General features: G+C 43.9%; 1 protein-coding gene across 1 annotated transcript in view; it reads left to right on the top strand.

Moving 5' to 3' along the window:
* The first annotated feature begins 3,312 nt into the window (after positions 1-3,312).
* Positions 3,313-25,099, top strand: part of LOC140195440 (uncharacterized) — a 442,685-nt gene continuing 420,898 nt past the window's right edge. Inside the window, exons 1-2 of the mRNA XM_072253735.1 lie at positions 3,313-3,481; positions 21,130-21,239. Of these exons, the coding sequence (XP_072109836.1) occupies positions 3,418-3,481; positions 21,130-21,239 (174 nt within the window). The 5' untranslated portion in view covers positions 3,313-3,417. The remainder of the gene's footprint in view (positions 3,482-21,129; positions 21,240-25,099) is intronic.

The raw sequence follows: 25,099 nt of genomic DNA, 5'->3' as shown, positions 1-25,099 counted from the left end.
GTTGGTGTTATCTCTTGCCACTAACTCGTCCTTCACCCTGTCGCTGAGACAATCCTGAAATACCTCTTGGAGTGCCTTGTTGTTCCACACCAAGTCGGCTGGTAATGTCCGGAACTCCATGGAATATTCGGCAACACTGCGTGAGCCCTGATGAAGAGAAAGTAGACGCTTAGCGGCATCTTTACCTCGGACGGGGTTGTCAAAGGTCTTTCTCATTTCCGTGATAAATGTGGGGAAAGAAGAGCAGATCTCCAGTTATTATCCCAGACAGCTGTAGCCCACGCTAAGCCACTTCCCCGCAACATCCCCGTAATATAAGCTACCTTTGACTTGTCCGTGGAGTACGTGGATGACTGCTGATCAAACACCAAGGAGCATTGCAGAAGGAAGGCCTAGCACTTCCTCAAATCCCCAGCGTAGTATTCTGGTTCAGGTATGTGCGGCTCTCTTGGTGAGGATGTTGCTGACACGTAGGGGTTTGCCAGGACAGACTGTCTGGACTGGTTTGACAGAGTTCCAGGAGTGGATGGGGTAAGTTTAGTGGATACACGATCCACCTGGTCACCAATCTTCGTTGTGTTAGCAGGCAGGGAACAGAGGTGTCATAAGGGGGACATTGAAGACGGACCCAAATGCAAGACACAGACACTGAAGTATTAGGAACGGGACTTGGACTAGAGTTAGGGACGTGACTGGATGCAGACTAGGAGCTGGAACAAGAACACAAACTTGGGCTAGGACTTTGGCTAGGAGAGCAGGACCAGGACGAGAAACTGAGAACTAGGAGCCTGGGCATGGACTCCAAGCCAGAGACTCAGCAAGGACCCAGAACCTGGGTCTTGATTTGGGCTCGGACTCCAGAACTAGGCGAAGACATGACGTGGCTACAGGACTGGATGAGGCTTGGATTCGTCGAGGCTTTCCTGGGCAGGATGAGGTACTCTTGGGCTGGGTGAGGCACGAGGACATGATGAGACCTCAAAGCCTTGACTTGGTCTTGGGAGAACAGGAACACAAAGACTTGGTCTTGGCAGAACAGGAACATGGAACACAGAGCCAGGACCCCTCCTTGGGAACAGGACCTAGGGCCAGGACTCATACACAGAACACTGAGAGACAGTTCCCCACTCAAGGTAGCAGCAAACAGCCAGACCTACCTAGCGAAGGCATGAACACAGAGACAGTTCCCAACTCAAGGTAGCAGCAAACAGCCGGACCTACCTAGCAAAGGCAAGGACACAAAGAGACAGTTCCAAACAACAAAAGACAGTTCCGTATCTAGACACAGCAAGGCTCCAGTCTTGCTCCAGCGGTAGAACTTGACAGTCATACAGGTGAGGTTGCAGGCAAGTCTTCAGGACAAAGGTTGCAGGCAAGGCTTCTGAAGGAAGGGAAGGGAATATTCCAGCAAATAAAGCTGAACCAAGGAGCTATTTACGTAGCCAGCCCAACATGTGCATCAGGTGCCTCAATTAGAGCACCCAGCAGAACAAGGGAAAACCAGAAAACCTGGAATAAGGAACATTGAACCAAACTGTGAACCGGAATGTGGACTTCATGGACCGGACCATGACAGGAGGTTCTCCACAACATCCCAGAGACGTTGATCATGCAGACCCAGTAGGGATCCCTGGCTGGCAAGGGCTTGTTGCAGGGTTTTTGTGTCCGCTGGGTTCATTGTGGCTAGTTCATTCTGTTGCAATGAGTGAAGGAAGCAGACCCAAGTGCAGGACACAGGCATGGAGATTGAGTTTGGAGGCTTACATGGGCACAAACGCCAAACAGCAAACAGGAGGGATCTTGACATGGAGCCCTGATATGGAGCCTTGACACGGAGCCTTGACTCAGAGACTTGACATGGAGCCTTGACTCAGAGAGATGGAGTCTCATAGGTAAACTTTGAAACTGGAGCTAAACTTAGAACAAATGGTTCTAAGCAATCGGGAAATACAGTTATCTCACAGGAAAAAGACCAACAAACTGGCTACTAGTGGTTGTGACGCCAGGGTTCTTATACTGCAGTTCCTGATGGAAACCAGGTGTGCCGTCATCAAAGCGAATTAGAAGCAATTGGGAAATAACGGTCGGAACCATGTAAAATCAAAGGAAATTAGGAGCAAGATAGGGAATTAACGATTGGGACCATGATAGATGCTGCTGCAGCCATAGTGGAAATCAGAGAAGAGAGAGTGTTAACAGTCACTTTGGAGGAGTTGGAGGAGATTTGGTATATCACCATGGGTTCTAGCAAACTTCCACAGATGTATAGTGGGGAGCATTCTGACTGTTTGTATCACTGTCTGATATGGAGGGACCAATGCTGCAGAGGGTTATAAACTCAGGAAAGTATTACACTAGCCACTAGCATCAGGTGTACGGTGCCTCAAGAGCACGGCATCCATCACTAAAGAACCGCACCATCCCCGAGACATGCCCTCTTCTCCCTCTTCCACCAGGGAGGAGGTACAGGAGCCTGAAGACACACACTGAACATTTTAGGAGCACCTTCTTCCCCTCAGCCATCAGATTTCTAAACGGACCAAGAACCCAAGAACACGTCTTTTTGGCACTACTTTATTGAATGTTTCTTATTGTAAGTTAAAGTAGTTGTATATGTATTAAACTGTACTGCCGCGAAACAACATATTTCAGAGTATATGTCAGTGATAAAACTGATTCTGGGCTAGATGCTTTCTATAGGTTCAGCCTCCTGAAGGTTGCTCCGCCTCAGAGACAGAAATCACAGGTTCATTGGGGGCTGTGGGAGTTTGTGAAGATGCTTTCATGTTTTGATGGTTAAAACGAGCATACAGGGCATTGGGCTCATCTGGGAGTCTTGTCATCTATGTCGCCAGACCTGAACACTACTGATCTGGCCCTCAGCAGATTGTAGATCTACGGGTTCATACAGAGCTTCTGGTTGTTTTTTCCAGGTGAAACAGCGAATCTCTTGCACTTTCCCCAATCTAATACACTGCATTGGTGAAACCAAGAGTTTACTGGATGATCGCACGAGTGACTCTTGAGTTTCTCGTTGCCTGCCACTTTAATTTCAACTCCCAGTCCTACTACCACTCTGACTTACATTATTATTAAACTGGTTCGACTACATCCTGCGTTATAAGTTAATCTGATTTTAAAACATTTTTATTGCGCAGTTGTGCGTAACTTGAATCTGCAGGGTGGCTGTGTGAATTTCGCGAGGAATCGGTATTAGTGAAGTTTCTTTAGCGACCTTGAATTTTGAAACCAGGATAGACGCGTTTTCCAGTGTGATGATTTGATTTTTGTCCTACTCGGGCACCCGTAGAGGTGAACACACGCTGCCGGGGTACGAGTTCTAACCGAACGGTGAGACTTTGCTATTCACCAGTTGTCACGGCGAAGGGTGAAGCTTTGCACTCCCAGCTTTGCGGCATGGATATGGCAGAGAGCACCAAACGTAAGAAACGGAGTAAGAAACGTCGCAGGATAGTACAAGGTGCACGAATTTTAATTTTTTTTATAGATCTGTCAGATGCATGTGGCATTAGAAGAGTGAAAGCAAATTTACTTTCCCCGCAAGTATCTTGAGACAAGACTTTTATCCTGACTGCAAGCTGGTTTTAAAGATTTAAATAAATCGTTTGTCACTGTCAACAGTAATAGTTTGTGAATCCCAGAGGCACAAGGCACCGTACTTGCTGAGAATCCTGCTTGTAGAGGAAGTTTGGAGGTGGTGCTTTACTTTGGCCATGTGAACTGGGCTTTTGTGTGATCCCGTTGTAAGAACTCATGAGAATGATCCCTGGAATGAAAACGTTAATGTATGAGGAGTGACGGCTCGGGCCTGTACTTACTGGACTTTAGAAGAATGGGTGGGGTGGGGGGGTGTGTGGTGGGGATCTCATTGAAACATAACAAATATTGAAAGACCTAGACAGATTGGATATGGAGAGGCTGTTTCCAATAGTCTAGGACCAGAGGGCACAGATCCTGAATAGAAGGACGTTCCTTTAGTACAAAGATGAGGAGGAATTTATTTAGATAGAGGGTGATGAATCTGAAATTCATTGCCACAGACAGATATGCAGGCCAAATCATTGGGTATACTGTATTTAAAACAGAGATTGATAGGTTCTTGATTAATAAGGGTATCAAAGGTTATGGGGAGAAGTCAAGAGAATTGTGTTGAGAGGGAATAAATCAGCTATTTTGGAATGCTGGAGGAGACTTTTTGGGTTTTCTATGTTGTCCCATTTGCTCAATTTCAGGGGTTCCCAACCTTTTAGTGCCAAGGACCAATACCATTCAGCAAGGAGGTTGTGGACCCCAGGATGGGAATTCCTGCTCTAATTCCATTTTGAATAGTTCATTCATGGCTTGGCTTCGCGAACGAAGGTTTAGGAAGGGGGCTGCCCACATCTCCTGCAGGCTCGCTGGTGGCTGACAAGGCCAATACGGGACAGGCAGGCCTGGCCACAGCAGCTGCAAGGGGAATTCTGTTCTGGGTTTGGTGCTGCTGTGTCACGGTTCTTCCTCCTTCTCCTTTTGTTCTCAATGCCAGCCCTGCGTGTGTCCTCGAAGGAGGAGACAGACTGGTAAATGGTGTGTCACCAGGCCTCGCGATTGGAGGCTAGATTAGACCACTGGCGATGGTCAATGTGACAGGCACCAAGGGATTTCTTCAGAGAGTCCTTGTTCCTCTTCTTCGGTGCCCCTCTGTCATGGTAGCCAGTGGAGAGTTTGCCATACAGCACAATCTTGGGCAGGCGATGATCCTCCATCCTAGAGACGTGCCCTGTGCAGCGCAGCTGCGTCTTCAACAGCATGGCCTTGATGCTGGTGACCTCTGCCTGTTTGAGGGCTTCAATGTTGGTGATGAAGTCACTCCAGTGGATGTTGAGGATGGTGATGAGATAGTACCCCCCAGGTAGCTGAACTGGTGGACTGTCTTCAACTCTACCTCACCGATGGTGATGTGGGGAGGCTGGTAATCTTCCTGAGGTGTGGGCTGATGGAGAACTTCTGTCTTCAAGCTGACTTCCAATCTGAAGAGCTCGGCAGCCTCTGCGAAGCAGGATGTTTTACGCTGCAGGGCTGTCTCTGTGTGGGCAACAAGGGCAACATCGTCTGCGAAGAGTAGCTCTCAGAAGAGTTTCTCTAATGTCTTGGTGTGGGACTGTAATTGCCTCAGGTTGCACAGGCTGCCATCGGATGTAAACACTGTCCTCGTCATCAAGGTCTTCTATGGCCCTTTCGAGCATCATGCTGAAGAGAGTTGGCGCGAGGACGCAGCTTTGCTTTACTCTGTTGCCTATTGGGAAGGGTTCTGAGAGGTCATTGTTGTGTCTGACTTGGCCACTCTGATCTTCGTGTAGCTGGATGACCATGCTGAAGAACTTTGGGGGGGGGCATCCCAGTCGTTCCATGATTTGCCACAGACCTTCCCTGCTCACAGTGTCGAACGCTTTGGTAAGGTCGACAAACAGCACGCACAATCCCTTGTTCTGTTCCCTACATTTCTCTTGGAGCTGCCTGAGAACAAATACCATGTCGGTGGTGCTCCTGTTGGCTCTGAAGTCACACTGGCTCGCTGGGAGTTGTTCTCCTGCAATGATGGGCACCAATCTGTTCAGGGGTACTCTTGTGAGGATTTTTCCTGCGTTAGAGAGCAGAGTTATCCTCCGGTAGTTGGAGCAGTCAGACTTTTCCCCCTTGTCCTTATACAGGGCGATGATGGCTGCATCACAGAGGTCCTGTGGTAGTTTACCTTGTTCCCAGCTGCAGACAAAGAACTTGTGGAGTTTGGTATGTAAAGCTCAGCCCCCATGCTTCCAAATCTCAGGTGGGATTCCATCAACTCCCGCAGCCTTGCCACTTTTCAGCTGCTCTATGGCCTTGACTGTCTCTTCTAGGGTTGGAATCTTGTCCAGTTCTGTCTTCTCTAGCTGTTGTGGGATGTGATGAATTGCTGAGTCTTCGGCCATGTGGTTGGTGCTGAAGAGAGTCTGGAAATATTCCGATCACCGGTTCGGGATGGACGCCTTGTCTGTGAAGAGCGCCTTACCATCTGCACTGCGTAAGGGACTCTGGACCTGGTGTAAAGGACTGTACACCGCTCTTAGGGCTCTGTAGTCACTGGTGTCTGCGTAAAGCTGAGTTCTCTTTGCAAGGTTGTTCCACCACTCGTTCTGAATCTCTCGAAACTTGTGCTGGAGGTTGCTGCATACAAAGCAGAAGGCTTAGTAATAGGGCAGGAATTAACTCGAAATGGTGAGATGCTGAGAGATTTTGAGAACATTCTTGAATCATTTCTGCTGTCCACCTGGTAACCTCTTGATGTGGCAGAGCTTGGCAGAGAGTATCATGAGTGAGGCATGTGGATGATGTGGCTTGGTCATTGGAGCTGAACTGAGGGTGATTGGATCTGCTGAAATTGGTTTGTTTATTCTGTTCCTTTGGAGGATTTGTGGAGACAGCATTGATGGTACCTCTTCAGTCAGTGCGTTGAAAGACCTGCTGTAGTTAGGCCATAGCTGAAGCAGACAGAAATGCATAGATTACTGCTGGCCCATATATGGTTAGCTTTGTGCTGGCTTTGCTGTATTGATCTTCAAATAGTGAGCTCTGTACAGGTACCTTGAATGTGGTGGTGCATTTCATGGTCAATGACTGAATTTTCAAAGTTCAAGTCAACTTATTAGCAAAGTACATGTATGTCACAATATACTATTGTAAGATTCATTTCCTTATGGGCATTCACAGTAACAATAGAATCAATGAAAAACTGTACACAAAGTGCAAAAGACAACAAGTTGTAAAATAAATAAATAAATAAATATAGAGAGCATGAGTTTTGGAGTCCTTGAAAGTGAGTCCATAGGTTGTGGAATGGATTCGATGTTGGAGTGAGGGAAGTTATCCACTCTGGTTCAAGAGGCTGAGAGATAATAGCTATTCCTGAACAAGATGGTGTGAAACTGAAGGCTCCTGTACCTTTTTCTCTGTGTTGCCTGGCAGACAAAACATTATTCACAGAGGGTGGTGTAATATAGCTGGGGTAAGTTGGTAGAGAATTTAAACATAAGACCCATGTTTTCATATACTTTTGTGGATATGACGCTGTTGCCATGAAGCTCAGGCTACGTCCACACTATGCCGGATAATTTTGAAAACACAGCCTTTTCTCTTCATTTTGACCTTCCGTCCACACTGAAACAGTGTTTTCATCCCCTGAAAACGGAGATTTTCGAAAATTCTCCCCAGAGTGTGTAAATTTGAAAACGATTGCTTCACGTTGTAGTGAGGACGGGGTAACCATGAGTTTTAAAAACGTTGTCATGACAACACCACAACAACAGTGCTTTTTCTGCTTCTGCTTGGTACTGTGCAAGCACTGCCGGACGGCTGTTATAACGCGCAGTCGGTATGAATGGCGTGAGAGTTAAATTGTAAAGTGAGCTTTTTTGACTAGATCCCCAAAACTGATTTGTTTGAGTCTATCTTTAAAAATATTAATGTCAGAAATACTGCGCAGGTTTGATGACAGAAGATTCCAATCTCTTGATCTTGGGTAGAGGACGACTTCATGCGTGTGTTGTTTACTTTATTGTCTACGTTAATGGTTTGTTTGGAATTAAACATCTCTGCTGCTTTGCTGACTTTGTAGTCCTTTGTAACTCGCAGAAACAGCTCGACTTCATTGTCTGTCTAAACGAGGAAGTCCGGTCTGATTTTTCCAGCAGAGGTTTTCTTTGTATTCCTCGAAGACATCGTTGAAAACTTTCTTTCACTGTTGTTGTTGGTACTCTAGTTTGATTCTATGTAAATAGCACAACGCCGCCACAGAAACATCAATATTATACTGTTTCCTCTTCGCCTGTATAGTAGATTCGCCCAAATATCCGTTTTGGTGTGGACAGAGATATTTCGAAAAACGCGTAGTGTGGATGCCTGTCGTTTTTACTCGAAACCGGCGTTTGCAAAATTATCCAGTCTAGTGTGGACGTAGCCTCAGCCTTTGAATCCTACACATTTGCAAGCATTGTGTGTGTATTGTAGCTGTTGACTGAAGTTGAGATGCCCTGTAGTCTGGAATGGAAATGGTGTAGGTTTATCAGTTTCCTGTGTGGTAGATTAGGTCTACCTCAGTGGGAAGTTTGCTGAAGGTGAGGCACAACATTACAGCAAGAAAGACAGTAAAAATTATGGGCAAAGATAAAACCTGGTTTGAAACCAGTTTGCACTAATTAAAATCACAACATGTGTGCCATCTTGAAGCAGATTTATGATGGGGACAAATTTCTGTGAACAGCTAACTTTGAGAAGGCTGCTGTACAGTCCCATTTTGTTGTCAAATGGAATGCTTTGATATAGGCAAAGGGCATTTGTAGTGGCTGATAATGTTCTGTAAATTTCTGTTGAAGCTGATGCATTGTGAAGATTATGCTTACTGTGCTTTCAGATGGAAGAAATTCACACAGTGACTTAAGGCTGATTTATACTTGTGCATTAAATGTACGCCGTAGCCGCGAAACCTACACAGTATCTACGCTGAACCCTACGCCGTAGCCTAACGCGTACCTCTCCCAAAATGTAACTACACGACATGGTGACGCAGACCTAAACAACTGTGATTGGTCCGCTTGGTAGCATCGCATTTCCCCTACGCTGCAATAGCTTGCCATTGGGCGACTGAAGGGCAGGGAAGGAACTCTGGCTGCAATGCTTTCCATAAAGCTTTACAGACCTCGGAAATTATGGAGGACCCTGTGCTTGACGCCAGTTTGTAGCCAGCTGTTACAACCTGTTGACTTCCACCTGAAGCTAAAACTCGAATGGTGATTGCCAGTCTCTGAGTATACTGTGCATACACTGATGCGAAATAAATGGTTGGAGACGATGAACCAAATCGTCAAATATACCTGCCGACATCTGAGAATATTTGAAATGCATTTCCTTTTCCTCGTCCATGTCTCTCAGTGGCCGGACAAGCACAGAAAATTCACCCTCCTTCAGTTTCAGTCGCCATTGTTTGAAGTTTGAGTTTCTTCATATTGAGTTTCAATACGAAGAAACTCAACACAGTGGCATAGAAACCCCACCGCCAACTAGCGTTTTGGCGGTAAATTGCAGAGCGACGCAGACACACCAACACACAAGTATAAATGCTCACAAAGGCGTGGCCCACTTGTGTAGACTGTGGCATAAGCTAGTATGCACAAGTATAAATCAGCCTTTAGGCTACGTCCACACTAGACAGGATAATTTTGAAAATGCCGGTTTCGCATAAAAACGACAGGCGTCCACACTAGGCGTTTTTAAAAATACCTCTGTCCACACTAAAACGGATATTTGGGCGAATCTCCTCCTACTGGGCATGCGCAGGACACACAGAAAACAAATGAAGAGGAAACCGTATACTTGGTGTGCGTTTGTCCAGTTAAGACTAGGAAAACTTAATACGAAATTGCCAAACGAAAGACTTGGTATGCATTTATCCAGAAACATTTCCTAGAGACATAGTCTCTTCATCGATGAAAGGGACGACAACTACAACTATATGCAATAAGGCTTGTTACTGGGCAAATGTGAAATTTGCTGTTACCTCATTTGTTTGCCTTTACTTTTGCCATGTCTTTCTGTATTATTTTGCTGTATTTAACATGTGCAATAAAACAAGTTACTGGGCAAAAGTGACAATTGCATCTATTGAATGTTTGCATGAGCAATACATTAATAAAGCACCTTGTTAAATGTATAAAACATGTCTGCATCAGTGTTATATTGTTTTCCATACAATGTTACGTTAGGCTGTTACACATCTATTGTCAGATCTTGTTGTGGTGTTGGAGGTTCCGTTCAAGAAAACAATGAAATGCTGCGCTGCCGCCACCATTTGTTCTGGCACGTCATGACAGTGGTTTTAAAAATAGCCGGTTACCCCGTACACACTACACCGGATATTAAGCGTTTTCAGATTTATTCACTCTGGAGAGCCTTTCTGAAAATCTCCGTTTTCAGGGGAGGAAAATGCTGTTTCAGTGTGGACGGAGAGTCAAAACAAAGAGAAAAAGCTTCGGTTACGGATTTATCCAGTCTAGTGTGGACGTAGCCTGAGGGAGCAGGTTTTTTAGCTGCTGGGAGGGGGAAGTTAAGGAAGACCCAGGCAATGGCATTCTCTTTGGTGAGACAATGGGGGAAAGCCCTCTAATTATTACAATCAGATTTGCCTCTTTTCTTGAAGTTGCTTATAAAATTAGCGGGTCTCTGATGTGAATTTGTGATTGAAGTTGATCTCTACCAAGTTTTAGAACTTCATTAGAAAAATCACCCATTCCCAAGACCCTTCATTATTTTAGATGGCATGTGATCCTTCCAGCTTCTTATCAATCAGGGATGGCTAGAGATTGGACCGGATAGTTTGTTGTAGACTGGAGTCAAGGACCTGCGAGTTAAAGATACAGAATGCAGATCGTTGAAGTATTCCTTCTTGGTACTTCTCCATTCTTGATACATCAATGAAAGCATCCACACCTGACAGACCCCAAATCTCACTTCCTTCATCAAAATCATCTATATATGTTTTATATAGATGAGGCCGTAATATTGATCCTGACAGCATCCCACCAACATCTTCCCCACTCCCACAGAGGGGTTACCCTGGAAACGTTTCCTACAGCCATAGTCTCTTCACCGATGAAAGGGATGACAGCTACGACTAAATGCAATAAGGCTGGTTACTGGACAAAAGTGAAATTTGCTGTTACCTCATTTGTTTGCCTTTACTTTTGCCATGTCTTTGTGTATTATTTTGCTGTATTTAACGTGCAATAAAACGAGTTACTGGGCAAAAGTGATTTTATTTTTACCTGAGTAAAAGTGAAACTTACAATTTTCCTTTTTTGGCCTTAACATTTTCCATCTCTGCCAAACATAAGCTACTACTTAAAAATGACACACCTGACAAATTCAGCCCCATCTATCCCCCTTGCAGTCAGGATGTGCCAGACAGTATGAGGGAAGTTGAAATCACCCATAACTACAACCCTGTATTTCCTGCACCATTCTAAAATCTGCCTACTTATCTGCTCCTCAGTGTCCCGAGGGCTATTTGGGGGCCTATAGGCTACTCCCAGCGCAGTGAGTGATTCCTTCCTATTTCTGACTTCCACCCACATCGATGCAGCATCCTCTCTTTCTATAGCCGTGATACGATCCCTGACCAGTAATGCTACTCCCCTCCCACCTTTTCTACCTCCCATCCCACTCCTTTTAAAACACCTAAACCCTGGTATCTGCATCAGCCAGTCCTGCCCTTCCTCCAGCCAAGTTTCATAACGGCCACAACATCGTAGTTCCACGTACTGATCCATGCTCTAAGTTCATCCCCTTTATTCCTAATACTAGTGTTGAAATAGACACATTTCAACCTCTCTAATTGGCTACATTTATGTTTTGTCCCCTGCCTGTCCTTCCTCACCAATTCAGAACACATAGCAGCATGCCTTTGTCCTTCTACCCTAATCTCTGCCCTCACATTCTGATTCCCACCCCCCTGCCAAACTAGTTTAAACCCTCCCCAACAGCTCTAGCAAACCTGCCATGCCAGGATATTGGTCCCTTTCCAGTTCAGGTACAGCCCGTCCTTTTTGTACAGGTCAGACCTTCCCCAGAAGAGATCCCAATGATCCAGGAATCTGAATCCCTGCCCCCTTCACCAACTCTTCAGCCACACATTCAGCTGCCATAATTTCCTGTTCCTCCCCTCTCTGTCTCATGGCACAGGCAGCAATCCCGAGATTACCACCCTTGAGGTCCTGCTTTTTAACTTCTTTCCTAACTCCCTATATTCCTTCTTCGGGACCTCATCCCTACTCCTATCTATGTCATTGGTCCCCACATGGACCACGATATCTGGCTGCTCACCGTCTCTCCTGAGAATACCGAGAACTCGATCCGAGATACCGCGGACCCTGGCACCAGGGAGGCAACAGACCATCCGGGATTCTCGATCTCTCCCACAGAACCTCTTATCTGTCCCCCTAGCTATCGAACCCCCTATCACTACTGCTCTCCTCTTTTCCCTCCTTCCTTTCTGAGCTGACGGTCCAGTCTCGGTGCCAGAGACGCGACCACTACAACGTGTCCCTGGTAGGTCGTCCCCACCAACAGTATCCAAAACAGTATACTTTTTTTTAGATTATGAGAACACACATCCTCTTTTATTGTTATTTAGTAATGCATGTATTAAGAAATGATACAATGTTTTTCCAGAATGATATCACAGAGCCACATGACAAGCCAAGACTGAAAAACTGACAAAAACCACATAATTATAACATATAGTTACAACAGTGCAAAGCAATACCATAATTTGCTAAGAACAGACCATGGGCACGGTACAGTCTCAAAGTCTCTCTCCAAAGTCCCATCATCTCACGCAGATGGTAAACCTCCAGTGCCGCAAACTTGCTGATGCAGCATCCCGGAAGCATCCGACCACAGTCTGACTCCGAGTCCGTCCGAAAACTCCGAGCTTCGGACCAGCTCCCCGACACCGATACACTGAGCACCATCTCTGCCGAGCGCTTCGACCCTGGCAACAGGCAATAGGCAAGGCCGAAGATTTGAGGCCTTTCCTCTGGAGATTCTCGATTGCACAGTAGCAGTGGCAGCGAAGCGGGCATTTCAGAAGATACTCCAGATGTTCCTCCGTGCTTCTTCACGTCTGTCTCTATCAAATCAGGATTGTGCACGGCATCCTACTTCACAGATACGATATCAATTCGGAACGGCTGCGCGCGCTGCGTCGTGCCGCCATCTTCTTCTCCCTCCAGGGGATGAATTGTTATGGTCTATCTCCTTTTGAAATCATTCTCCAAAACCTTACATTGTTCTTCTAGGGTGGAAGTCTTTTGAAGCCGGCTTTTATGTAGGTGGGAACTGAACCATATGGTGTTATTTCGTAAGAAACCCTTGATGGGGGCTGGCTGGTGGCACAATGACGTCAGCGCTGGACTCTGGAATGGAAGTTACCGGGTTCAAACCCAGTCGGAGCCGCTCCCCAGTACGCTTTCCATCCGTGCCGGGTTGAGTGTCGAGATCGCAACTTGACCTCATAAGTTAAAAGGGAAAAATACTGCGAAATGTCTGTGTGAGGAGTGGCACGCCACACAGTCTCTCTCTCTCGCTCCGTGCCTTGTAAAGGCATGAAAAAGACATCGTCCCGCCAACATCGCACACGCACGGATGCATGCACGCAGGTGGACATGTGAGCACGCTCACGCCAAAAAAAAAGAAACCCTTGATGGAGGCCTAAATCACTGTCACATCTGAAACACTTTTTATTTAAATTTATAAATTAAACCATAAGACAAAGGAGCAGAAGTCAGCCATTCGGCCCATCGAGTCTGCTCCACCATTTTATCATGAGCAGATCCATTCTCCCATTTAGTCCCACTTCCCCGCCTTTTCACCATAACCTTTGATGCCCTGACTACTCAGATACCCATCAATCTCTGCCTTAAATACACCCAATGACTTGGCCTCCACTGCTGCCCATAGCAACAAATTCCACAGATTCACCACCCTCTGGCTAAAAATATTTCTTCGCATCTCTGTTCTGAATGGGCGCCCTTCAATCCTTAAGTCATGCCCTCTTGTAGTAGACTCCTCCACCATGGGAAACAACTTTGTCACATCCACTCTGTCCATGCCTTTCAACATTCAAAATGTTTCTATGAGGTCCCCCCTCATTCTTCTAAACTCCAAGGAGTACAGTCCAAGAGCGGACAAACGTTCCTGATATGTTAACCCTCTCATTCCCGGAATCATTCTAGTGAATCTTCTCTGAACCCTCTCCAACGTCAGCACATCCTTTCTTAAATAAGGAGCCCAAAACTGCCCACAGTACTCCAAGTGAGGTTTTACCAGTGCCTTATAGAGCCTCAAAATCACATCCCTGCTCCTATACTCTATTCCTCTAGAAATGAATGCCAACATTGCATTCGCCTTCTTCACTACCGACTCAACCTGGAGGTTAACCTTAAGGGTATCCTGCACGAGGACTCCTAAGTCCCGTTGCATCTCAGAGCTTCTCTCCCTATTTAAATAATAATCTGCCCATTTATTTCTTCTACCAAAATGCATAACCATTCACTTTCCAACATTGTATTTCATTTGCCACATCTCTGCCCATTCTCCTAATCTATCCAAGTCTCTCTGCAGACTCTGTTTCCTCAGCACTACCTATCATTGTATCATCAGCAAGCTTAGCCACAAAGTCATCTATTCCATAATCCAAATCATTGATGTATAACATAGAAAGAAGCGGCCCCGACATGGACCCCTGTGGCACACCACTGGTAACCGGCAGCCAACCAGAATAGGATCCCTTTATTCCCACTCTCTGTTTCCTGCCAATCAGCCAACACCCTATCCACGTATGTAACTTTCCCGTAATTCCATGGGCTCTTATCTTGTTTAGCAGCCTCATGTGCGGCACCTTGTCAAAGGCCTTCTGAAAATCCAAATACACAACATCCACTGCATCTCCCTTGTCTAGCCTACTTGTAATTTCCTCAAAAAATTGTAATAGGTTTGTCAGGCAGGATTTTCCTTTAAGGAATCCATGCTGAGTTCTGCCTATCATGTCATATGCCTCCAGGTACTCTGTAATCTCATCCTTAACAATCGACTCCAACAACTTCCCAAACACTGATGTCAAGCTATCAGGTCTATAATTTCCCTTTTGCTTCCTTCAGAACACGAGGGTGCATTCCATCTGGTCCGGGAGATTTATCTACCTTTAGACTATTCGGCTTCCTGAGTACTTTCTCTGTAGTAATTGTGACTGCGCACACTTCTCTTCCCTGATACCCTTGAGTGTCCGGTATACTGCTGATGTCTTCCTCAGTGAAGACTGATGCAAAATACTCGTTCAGGTCCTCAGCCATCTCCTTATCTCCCATTACAATTTCTCCAGCATCATTTTCTATCAGTCCTGTATCTACTCTCACCTGTTTTTTACTCTTTATATACTTGAAAAAGCTTTTAGTATCCTCTTTGATATTATTTGCTGGCTTTCTTTCATAGTTCATCTTTTCCCTCTTAATGACCTTCTTAGTTTCCTTTTGTAAGTTTTTGAAAACTTCCCAATCCTCTGTCTTCCCACTAATTTTTGCTTCCTTGTATGCCCTCTCCTTTGCTGTAACTTTGGCTTTGACTTCTCTTGTCAGCCACGGTTGCATCCTTTTTCCATTCGAGAATTTCTTTTTTGGAATATATCTGTCTTGTACCTTCCTCACTTCTCGCATAAACTCCAGCCACTGCTGCTCTGCCGTCCTTCCCGCTAGTGTCCTTTTCCAATTAACTTTGGCCGGTTCCTCTCTCATGCCACTGTAATTTCCTTTACTCCACTGAAATAGTGACACATCGGATTTCGGCTTCTCTTTCTCAGACTTCACAGTGAACTCAAACATGTTATGATTACTGTCTCCTAAGGGTTCCTTCACCTCAATCTCTCTAATCACCTCTGGTTCATTACACAATACCCAATCCAGTACAGCCGATCCCCTAGTGGGCTCAACAACAAGCTGTTCTAAAAAGACATCTTGTAGACATTCTACAAATTCTCTCTCTTGAGATCCAGTGCCAACCTGATTTTCCCAATCCACTCACATGTTAAAATCCCCCATAATTATCATAACGCCGCCCTTCTGACAAGCCTTTTCTATTTCCTGTTGTAATTTGTAGTCCACATCACTGCAGTTGTTAGGAGGCCTGTATATAACTGCTATCAGGGTCATTTTAGCCCTGTGATTTCTTAGCTCAACCCATAAAGATTTTGTACCTTCCGATCCTATGTCACCTCTTTCTAATGATTTAATGTCATTTCTTACCAATAAAGCCACACCACCCCCTCTGCCTACCTGCCTATCCTTCCAATACACTGGGTATCCTTGGATGTTCAGCTCCCAGAGACATGCATCCTTTAGCCACGTCTCAATGATGGCCACAATATCATACCTGCCAATCTGTAGCTGTACAACAAGATCATCCACCTTATTCCTTATGCTGCGTGCATTTAATTATAACACCTTAAGTCCAGTATTTGGTACTATTTGCTTTGATTGCACTGCAACGTTATTCCACTGCAACTCATCCCAATGGCTGCAAATTTGCCCCATCACCTGCCTGTCCTTCCTGACATCTTTACTGCTCACTATCTTAGATTTATTTCTGTTTTCCCCCTCCTCCGCTCTATCATTTTGGTTCCCATCCCCCTGCCAAATTAGTTTAAACCCTCCCTAACAGCTCTAGTAAACCTTCCCGCCAGGATATTGGTCCCCTTCGGGTTCAGATGTAACCCGTTCATTTTGAACAGGTCATACTTACCCCAGAAGAGATCCCAATTATCCAAGAATCTGAAGCCCTGCCCCCTGCACCAGTCTCTCAGCCACGCGTTCATCTGCCTGATCCTACTATTCTTGCCCTCGCTAGCCCGTGGCACAGGTAGCAATCCTGAGATTACTACCCTGGAGGTCCTGTTTCTCAGCTTCCTTCCTAACTCCCGGAAATCTCTCTTCAGGACCTCCCCCCTTTTCCTGTCTATGTCATTGGTACCAACATGTACCAAGACAGCTGGCTGCTAGCCCTCTCCCTTCAGAATATTCTGAATTCTGTCAGTTTTGTTCTCAATTGTGTTAGAAATGCGTCGTTTTTTAGAAGGGTGAAGTTAAACCTCTGCCTAATAGCCTTATTTTTAATTTTGCTATAATTAAAAGTAGATATGACTGGGTTGTGATCAAATGCATTTCTGGGCAAAAATTTTATTAAGTGTACCAAAGGCAGCAAACCGGAGGATATAAGAATGTAATCTATCCGAGAGAAAGTTTTATGTCTTGTGGAGAAGAAGATGTAGTCTTTAGCAGATGGATTATGCACCCCTCACATATCAGTTAAATTTAAATCCGTTAGAAAAAGGTTATGTGCTTTGGAAGCAGATTCTTGAGAGCTTGATACAGTTGAAGAAGATTTATCGAGGTTATTGTTTACCAAAGCATTCATGTCTGAACCAACATATAGTTGGTAGTCACTTAACTTCAGTAATTGTGAGGTAATTGAGGGAAAAAAATTCAACCTCGAATATAGTTGGGGCTTATAGGCTAATGAATGCAACTTTTTTACCCTGAATGGATGTGCAGCAAAAAGCTAGACGTGCTTCATTGTCGGCGCCTAGTCCTTTCAATTGATACATTAATACTATGTCTCATTAATATCAAATAACTCCTTTCACACCAGTACCATCAGCTGATGCCACAACGGGTTTGTAAAAGCAGTTTTGAACCCTGGGAATGCCATTAGGTTTAAGATGTGTTTCCTGTAACAGCGCAATATCTATTTTCTTTCTGCGTAAGAAATCTAAAACCTTTGAATGCTTGTAGGGAGAGTTTAATCCTCTAACATTAAGTGATACAGTAGTAAGATTTTCTAATTTATCTGTATCGCTCATCTTCCCCTGGATCTGTTGTTGTAAGTTGGTGGTGGAGCCCTGAGTTAACCCCTTCCCACCCCCCTCCCATCACCCCTCACGTACAACCCTTTACTTTGTAACATCTGTGAGTGTCACCTAGCAATGTCAGAAACTGAACAGTAACCGCCCCCTTCTAGCACCAAGAAATTAGAAAGGCAAAGCGGTTTTCATAGACAATCATATCAAAGAGACAAGAAAAAAACCCTGGTCAAACCCATTAACCTATATAATTAAAACCATTTCTGTCTCAAATACTGTATAACATAACACATAATCAAGACCCCAACAGCTCTCTTGCGGGAGACTGTTGCTTTAATAGATCGTCGCTTAGTGATGGCGCCAGTGATGTCTTATCTGGCGCCCAGGAACGTAAACAAGTCTACTGGAGACATAACCCGAAATGAACATGTATAACTAAAATTATTTAAAACAAACTGCTGTTTTTCAGCTTCATTCTTGATGAAGTATGACATTTGAGTGTATTGAATATCACCTTAGAAAATAAAAGATAAAAAGTATATTCTAGGCGGACTTATATCACCTTACCATGTTATCCTTGTACTAACAAGTTAACTGAGCCGTTACCTTAAAACTCTGACCTGCAATACTCAGAAACAAATTGGCCCCTTAATTAACTAAATACAAAAGTGCATTGAATGACTTTCCAATAAAAGAATAACCAGAAAACTTCACACCTAGGACGTTAACTTGCCCGTGCCTGTTAGATTGCACATATAGGCTGGTCCGAGCTCTTAATGCAGTTCCATCTCCTCCTGAGGGGTGTGCGGACTTTGCCCAGGATCGTCTTCCATATCTCCCAGCACCGATGAATTCAGAGCTTCTTTCGCTTCCTCTACTGAGTTAAATGACATCTTCATGCCCTTGATATTCACTCTCGTTATCGCTGGGTATATGAGGAATGTGTCGATCCCCTTCTGTCGAAGCATAGCTGTCGGATCTCCTTGTATCCCTACGGTTCCTGCATCGTGCTGGGGCTGTAGTCGGCGAAGAACTGCAGCTGGGTGCCATCAGGGAGAGTAGGTTTGGCTTTCCTCGCACCCTCCAGGATAGCCTGCTGGTCGGTGTACCGTAGAAGCCTAAAAACTATGGCCCGCGGTCTTGAGAAGTTGTTGGAAAAGATCCTATGTGCTTTATCGATCTCCAATGGAATGCTGTGGGAATTCTTGAGCGCTGGAATCCAATTAGGCGGCATCTCCTGGAGGTAACCTCTTGGATCGTTGCCCTCAGCGCCTGTTGGTAAGTTGTCCAGCCGCACATTGTTTCTCCTGGATCTGTCCTCCAACTCGTTTAGCTTCTTCTGTATCTTAGTCACCTCTGCGAGACAGGAGTTAGTAACTTTCTCATTCTTGTGTAAGCTAACCTGAATGTTGTCTATTTTGTTGAAGACCGTGTTAAATTTTTTAGCGTGAATGTCCGCTTGCTCCTTTAACGCCTGGAGAATGTTGCCATTCTCTGCCATATGCTTCTGTATGGGGTCGAGAGCCTTTTCCAGTGACTCCTTTAGCATGTGGGCTACCCTTTCTTGCAGCGATTTCATCTCCATTGCCATTGTTTGCTTAATTAGCATAGCTATTTCCTGGGATGAATCGCTAGCTTGGTGTCGTCTGCTGGCATCTTGTTTCTTGGTTGAATTTGGATCTTTTTTTGAGGTCATGTCTTTAGTTAGATTTTTCTCCAACTCAACCTTGTATTAAGACCCATCTATCAGCCCTAAAGAATGTGAAAAAGGAGGGTCATATGTCAGCGCTCAGTGCTCTGCTGCCATCTTGTCTCGTGCCTCACCAGAAGTCCAGCTATATAGAAAGTTGATAAACAAGGTGCGTAAAGATACTGTGGTGCCATGGGGAATTGATGTTGCAGTTGGATCTGCCATAATTCACCGGATGTTGCCAAGAATCAGATTTCTGTTTATTATCACTGTCTTATGATGCAAAATGTACTAATTTGCAAAGACATTAAATTACTGTAAATTACAGTAGGAATAAATAGTGCCAAGAAAGGAATACTGAGTTGGTGTTCACGGACCTTTTGAAAATCTGATGGTGGAGGAATGGAAGCCTTTTCTGAGTTGTTGAGTGTGGTTCTTCAGGCACCTGTATCTTCTCCCCGAAGATCATAGTGAGAAAAAAGTGTGTGCTGGATGGTGAAGGTCCCTACTGGTGGATGCCGCCTGCTTGAGGCACCAGCTCTTGAAGATGTCTTCGATGGTGAGGAGGGTTGTGCCCTAATGGAACTGGCTAAGTCTACAACCCTTAGCTGCGTCTTTCAGTCCTGTGATGTTACCAGTCAGAATGATTGCCCCCATATATCTATAGAAATTTGCAAGAGTCTTTGGTGAAGTTACCAAATCTCCTCAAACTTCTAATAAAGTGCAGCTACCTTTGTGCCTTCATGATTGCACCCATCTGCTGGACCCAGGGCAGATCCTCTGAGGTGTTCATGCCCAGGAACTTGGTTCTGCTCACCCTTTCCACTGCTGACCCCTCAATGAGGACTGGTGTGTGTTGTCCCGACTTCCTATTCTGGATTCCGCCATTAATTTTGTGATCTTGTTAATGTTGAGTGCAAGGCTTTTGTTGTAACGCCACTCAGCCATCCAATCGGTCTCACTCCTGTACACTACTTTGTCATCATCTGAGATTGTATCAACACTGGTGTCATTTGTAAACTTACAGGTGGTGTTTGAACTGTGGTTAGCCATGTAGTCATGAGTGTAGAGAGAGTAGAGCTGTGGGCAAAGCACACATCCTTGGGATGTGCGTGTGTTGATATTCAGTGAGGAGGTGTTATCATTGATCCGTATTGTCTGTTGTCTTCTGATCAGGAGAGCTCCATTGCAGAGGGAGGTATGGAGATCCGTTTCCTAGAGCATTGGAGAACTTTAAGTTTTGGGAAGAAATCAGATAGGTTGGGCTTGCTTTCCCTGGGCTGAAGGAGTCGGGGTGGAACCTGATAGAAGTATATAATATTATACAAGGTGTATAATGGGTAGATGGTCAGAGTCTCTGTGGTCACTCGTGGTAGGAGTGTCAAAAGGGTGAGGGTTTAAGGACAGAGGAAGGGTTTTAATAGTGGAGCCAAAAGAAAAGATTTTTACACAGAGATGTTGCTATCTGGTATGCACTGTTCGTGGAGGTAAGTAGAATCTGAATCAATCACTGTTTGAGAGACATTTAGATAGAATTTTGATCAGACACACATGGACCTAATATGGCAAATGGGATTAGTGTAGATGGCCAAAGAGGTCAGTGTGGACACGGTGGGCAGAAACACTCATTTCTACAGCAAAACAGGTGATACAAATTTGTTACCAAAATCATTTAATATAATGAAATAATTAGGATAGCATTTTCCAGTAATGAAATAATGGAAAAATTGATTTTTTTTCTCTCTGGAAAAATAAGTGTTTAAATTCAAATTTGTGCCATTGGGATAAACAAGTGGTGAATGTTTTCATGCAGTTTGGAATTGGGATTTAGCTGTTTTGTTTTCATTTTTACAGTCATTAACCATGGCTTTGGTAGTGTCATTATTGTCTTTAAAGTTTTGATGAAATGGTCTGTACTGAGTTCTGTTTGTTTATGGTGCAGGTCTTGAATTGGCTGGATTAAATGTTCGGGCGAGGATGCAGCTAAAAATAGAGAAAAAAGCCAGGAAGAAAACAGAAGGCAAATATTCAGTTCAACAGTTGTTGGAAAAAGTAAGCTATTTTACAAAATTAAAACAAACACTGTTAAGATTTATGACATTATAAATTTTCAAATTATTTATTTAAAACATTTTAATCTAGCAAATGTAGAATCTGAATTTCAAATGTACACAATTAGCCTTCTAAGTGATAAAGATAATTTCAAGTCAAAGACTATTCTTTTTACTTTTTATTTTGCTACCAGTTGGCCCTATTGGAACATGTGGAAATAGGCTAGGTTATTGGGAGTGATTTTGACTTCCTTGTAAAGTGGCAGTATTTGATGCTGTCCCAATAAGGAAATAACCATTAGGGTCTATTATTCTCTCCTTTCTGACTGTGGTTGCTGTCGAGTTTCAGATTCCTTTTGTCTTGCGATATGATGTCATCCCAATTGCTAAAACATTGAAGAATTGTGATTAGAATTAGTAAGAATGTTTCATGGTATTTGAAGTGAATATTGGGATCTGGTTAACTCTTAAATGGCCTAGTAAACCCTCCCTTTGAGGGCAATTCACTGGTCCTGCCAGTGATGCTTAGATACTGAAAAGTTGAATACATCAAAATAAATGATACAGGATCAGAAATATCATTAACTTTGAGGGATGGTGGGGAGGGGGTGTAAGATGTATGTTATTTTTTGAAATTTCCAGGGGAATTCAATTCACAGCTATTAAAATTGGTTGATTCAGATGAACAGAGTTGCTAAGTAGTAACTATGGTTCATTATGCCATGGAAAACACATGTTCCCATTGACTAAAACATATTTTGTCGCCTTTTATAGTGACAATAGTTTGTGAATATACCCAAAATGCTGACCAAATCATTAGTTTCTTGAGATTTCACTGGGGAAGACTGTAAAACATTGTACACCTCAAAAGAGCAGGGAGCACAGGCAGTGTCAATGGATTTCATTGCAACTGCCCAGGAGTGACTTGCAGAGGTTGGCAGTTTCACATTTTTCTGTCATCCAAGCAGTAAAGTCATCCTTTTCTGCTGTTAAAGTAATCAATTCATGCCAGTTATTTCTTTAATATTGCATTTACAATATTGTTTTTGTTTAAAAGGCCCAATAGTGACTTTGTGTAGCTTTATCCTATAATTTGAAAATTGTGGAATCTTTCCTATTGACAATAAGGAAGTAATTCGTCCTGTGGAGTTTGTGCTGGCTCCTTGTAGATCATCTATTCACTTGTTCTGTAAATCAAAACAAAAAGTGTAGAAGTTGAAACTCTGAAACAGAAAGAAAATGAAGGGGTGTATTTGGGTGGAAGAGCCTGCGACTGTGAAGTATCTCCAAATATAAAATAACGTGAAGGTGGGAGGTGCTCTTTCCTTCTTGGAGCCTGATTGAACCCTTTGAGGAAGTGACAAAGCAAATTGATGAAGGTAGAGCAGTGGATATTGTGTATAGAGATTTGAATAAGGTTCCCGTGGTAGGCTCATTAAGAAAGTCAGAAGGCATGCTTTCCAAGGAAACTTAGCTGTTCTTCATTAATCAGGGGATTGAGTTCAAGAGCTGTAAGGTAATGTTGCAGCTCTATCAAACCTTGTTAACCACACGTGGAATAGTGAGTTCAGTTCTGGTCACCTCATTATAGGAAGGATATGAAAGCTTTAGAGAGGGTGTAAAGGATATTTACCAGGATGCTCCTTGGATTAGAGAGCATGTCTTGTGAGGAAAGCTAAGGATTTTCTCTTTGGAGTGAAGAAGGATAAGAAGCAACTTGACAGAGGTTTTTAAGGTAAGAGGCATTGAAAGAGTGGACAGAGACTTTTTTCCAAGGGCGGAAATGGCTAAAAGGAAAGGGCATAATTCTAAGGTAATTGGAGGGAAGTATAGGGGCATGTCAGTAGTATGATTTTTTACACACAGTAGTGTGTGGGTAGAATGTGATGCCAGGAATAGCAGTAGAAGCAGTTAGTTTGGGAGATTTAAAAGACTCCTTGATAGACACATTGATGAAAGAAGAATGGGGGACTGAATGGAGGAAGGAGTTAGGTTGATCCTGGAGTAGGTTAAAAAGTTGGCACGACATCTTTGACCAAAGCGCCTGTACCGTGCTGTACTGTATCTTTTAGATTCATAACCTTTTTTTATGGCAATGAGTCTTGCCATTAACCAAGGGGTCCATGGACCCCAGGTGTGGAACTCCTGGTCTAAAATGTTGGCTGTATCCTGGGTCAACCAGCAGCTGTGGAGATGCCAGCCTAACCTTGTGTTTGAAATCTCTCATCCTGAACCCATGCTAGTAAGTCTTTTCGCTACGCAATCAAGAGTCTATACAATCTTTATAAAGGGTGGTGATCAGAACTGAATGCCATGTTCCAATTGTGGCTTAATGGGTATTTTTTAGTTCAATGAAATTTCTGTTTTGCGAGTGATGCATCTATCCTGAATTCTGTTTGCTGTACTAACTTCTCTCTTAACATGTCCTGTCATTTTCAAAGTTTTATTCGCCCACGTCCATCTGTTCTGACATACCTTCTAAAATAGTATCTCTGTTTTTTTCTACACTTCAGACTTCTCCGTACCAAATTACATCCCATATTTGTCTGCCCAATCTGCCAGTCTACCTTTGGCTTCTTGCTATCTGCTAACATCCTTCATGATAGTGAATTTAGTGTTCTGCCAAATTTTGAAAGATTGTCCATATTTTCTGGTGCCTTCCAGGTCAGGAAGATAATGGTAAGCATTTTGGCAGTGTCCAATTCATAGCAATCTAGAAGGCTTTTCACTTGGGAAGATATTTTAAATTTAATCAATCTTTTGATCTCCTTTCCAAGCTTCAACCCATCAACTTCAGTATCTACACTAATTTTTAGATAGTGGCAAATTGAAGGAAAAAAATCCAGCTTTGTTCACCTTTGTATTTTCAGCCCATTCCTACGACTTCTTCCTGCTTGTACTGGTTTAAGATGACACCGGTGAAACGCAGCAATGCACTTTTGGCAGCAAATAAAACTGCTAACTACACTATTAAACACAGCAAGAATGAGCCAATTGCTGGAGCAGACTTGGAGCCAATTTGAACCAGTAGATTCGAGGTGGGGCAGAACTGAGGTAACAAGGCCTGGGCCCGAGAGTGAGGAATGAGTTGATTTTTGGCTGATTTCGGCACCAGGTACGGTGTCGGAGCAGGAGACGAGGGACAGGCCCGTGTTCCAGCTGGCTGGCCAACAAGGTTTACTCTTCTCTGCACCAAACTCGAGCTGTAGCCTGCATCGAACAGGACTGGCCTTGGATGACTGGCTTCCTGGCTGTGAAGTCACTTTCATGAACTTTATTTCTGAATGTTATTTGCTGACTTTTTATTGCTTGCACGATTTGTTTTTGCACATTGGGTGTTTAATGACTTATTTTAATGGATTCGATTGAGTTTGTTTTGTGGCTGTCTGTGAGGCGACGAATCTCAGGGTTGTATATGGTATACATTATTTGATAATAAATGTACCATAAACTTTGAAATTTTGTGTTTTCATGCCTACAGAAGTCTTTACAGTTTGCTTCAAGTTCAAGTTTAACATTATTCAACCGTACATGATACACATGAATACAACCAAATGAAATAGCATTCCTCCAGGATCAAGGTACAAAACAGTACCGGCAGTCATACACAGCATAAGGCACATATAAGACAGCAAGTAAACATACAGTCACACAAAAAAGGCCCACGTCCCTGAGTGACATGTCCTGTAAATTGATTGTGCATTGGTGTTATTGGCAAGATTAAGCAGTTCTCAGCAGTCTACGCATGCAATCCAGCTTGTCATTCCTCTGATCAAACACTGGAGGGCAGCACTGATGGGAGGGGCCAGCCTCAACCCAGCATGGACGCTGCTCTGCACCACCTCTAGCGTCTCCTCTCCT

Source organism: Mobula birostris, chromosome 3 (genome assembly GCF_030028105.1).
Source record: "Mobula birostris isolate sMobBir1 chromosome 3, sMobBir1.hap1, whole genome shotgun sequence".
In the NCBI taxonomy this organism is placed as follows: domain Eukaryota; kingdom Metazoa; phylum Chordata; class Chondrichthyes; order Myliobatiformes; family Myliobatidae; genus Mobula; species Mobula birostris.
Note: the sequence above shows the minus strand (reverse complement) of the source record. Positions and strands in the feature narration are given on the sequence as shown.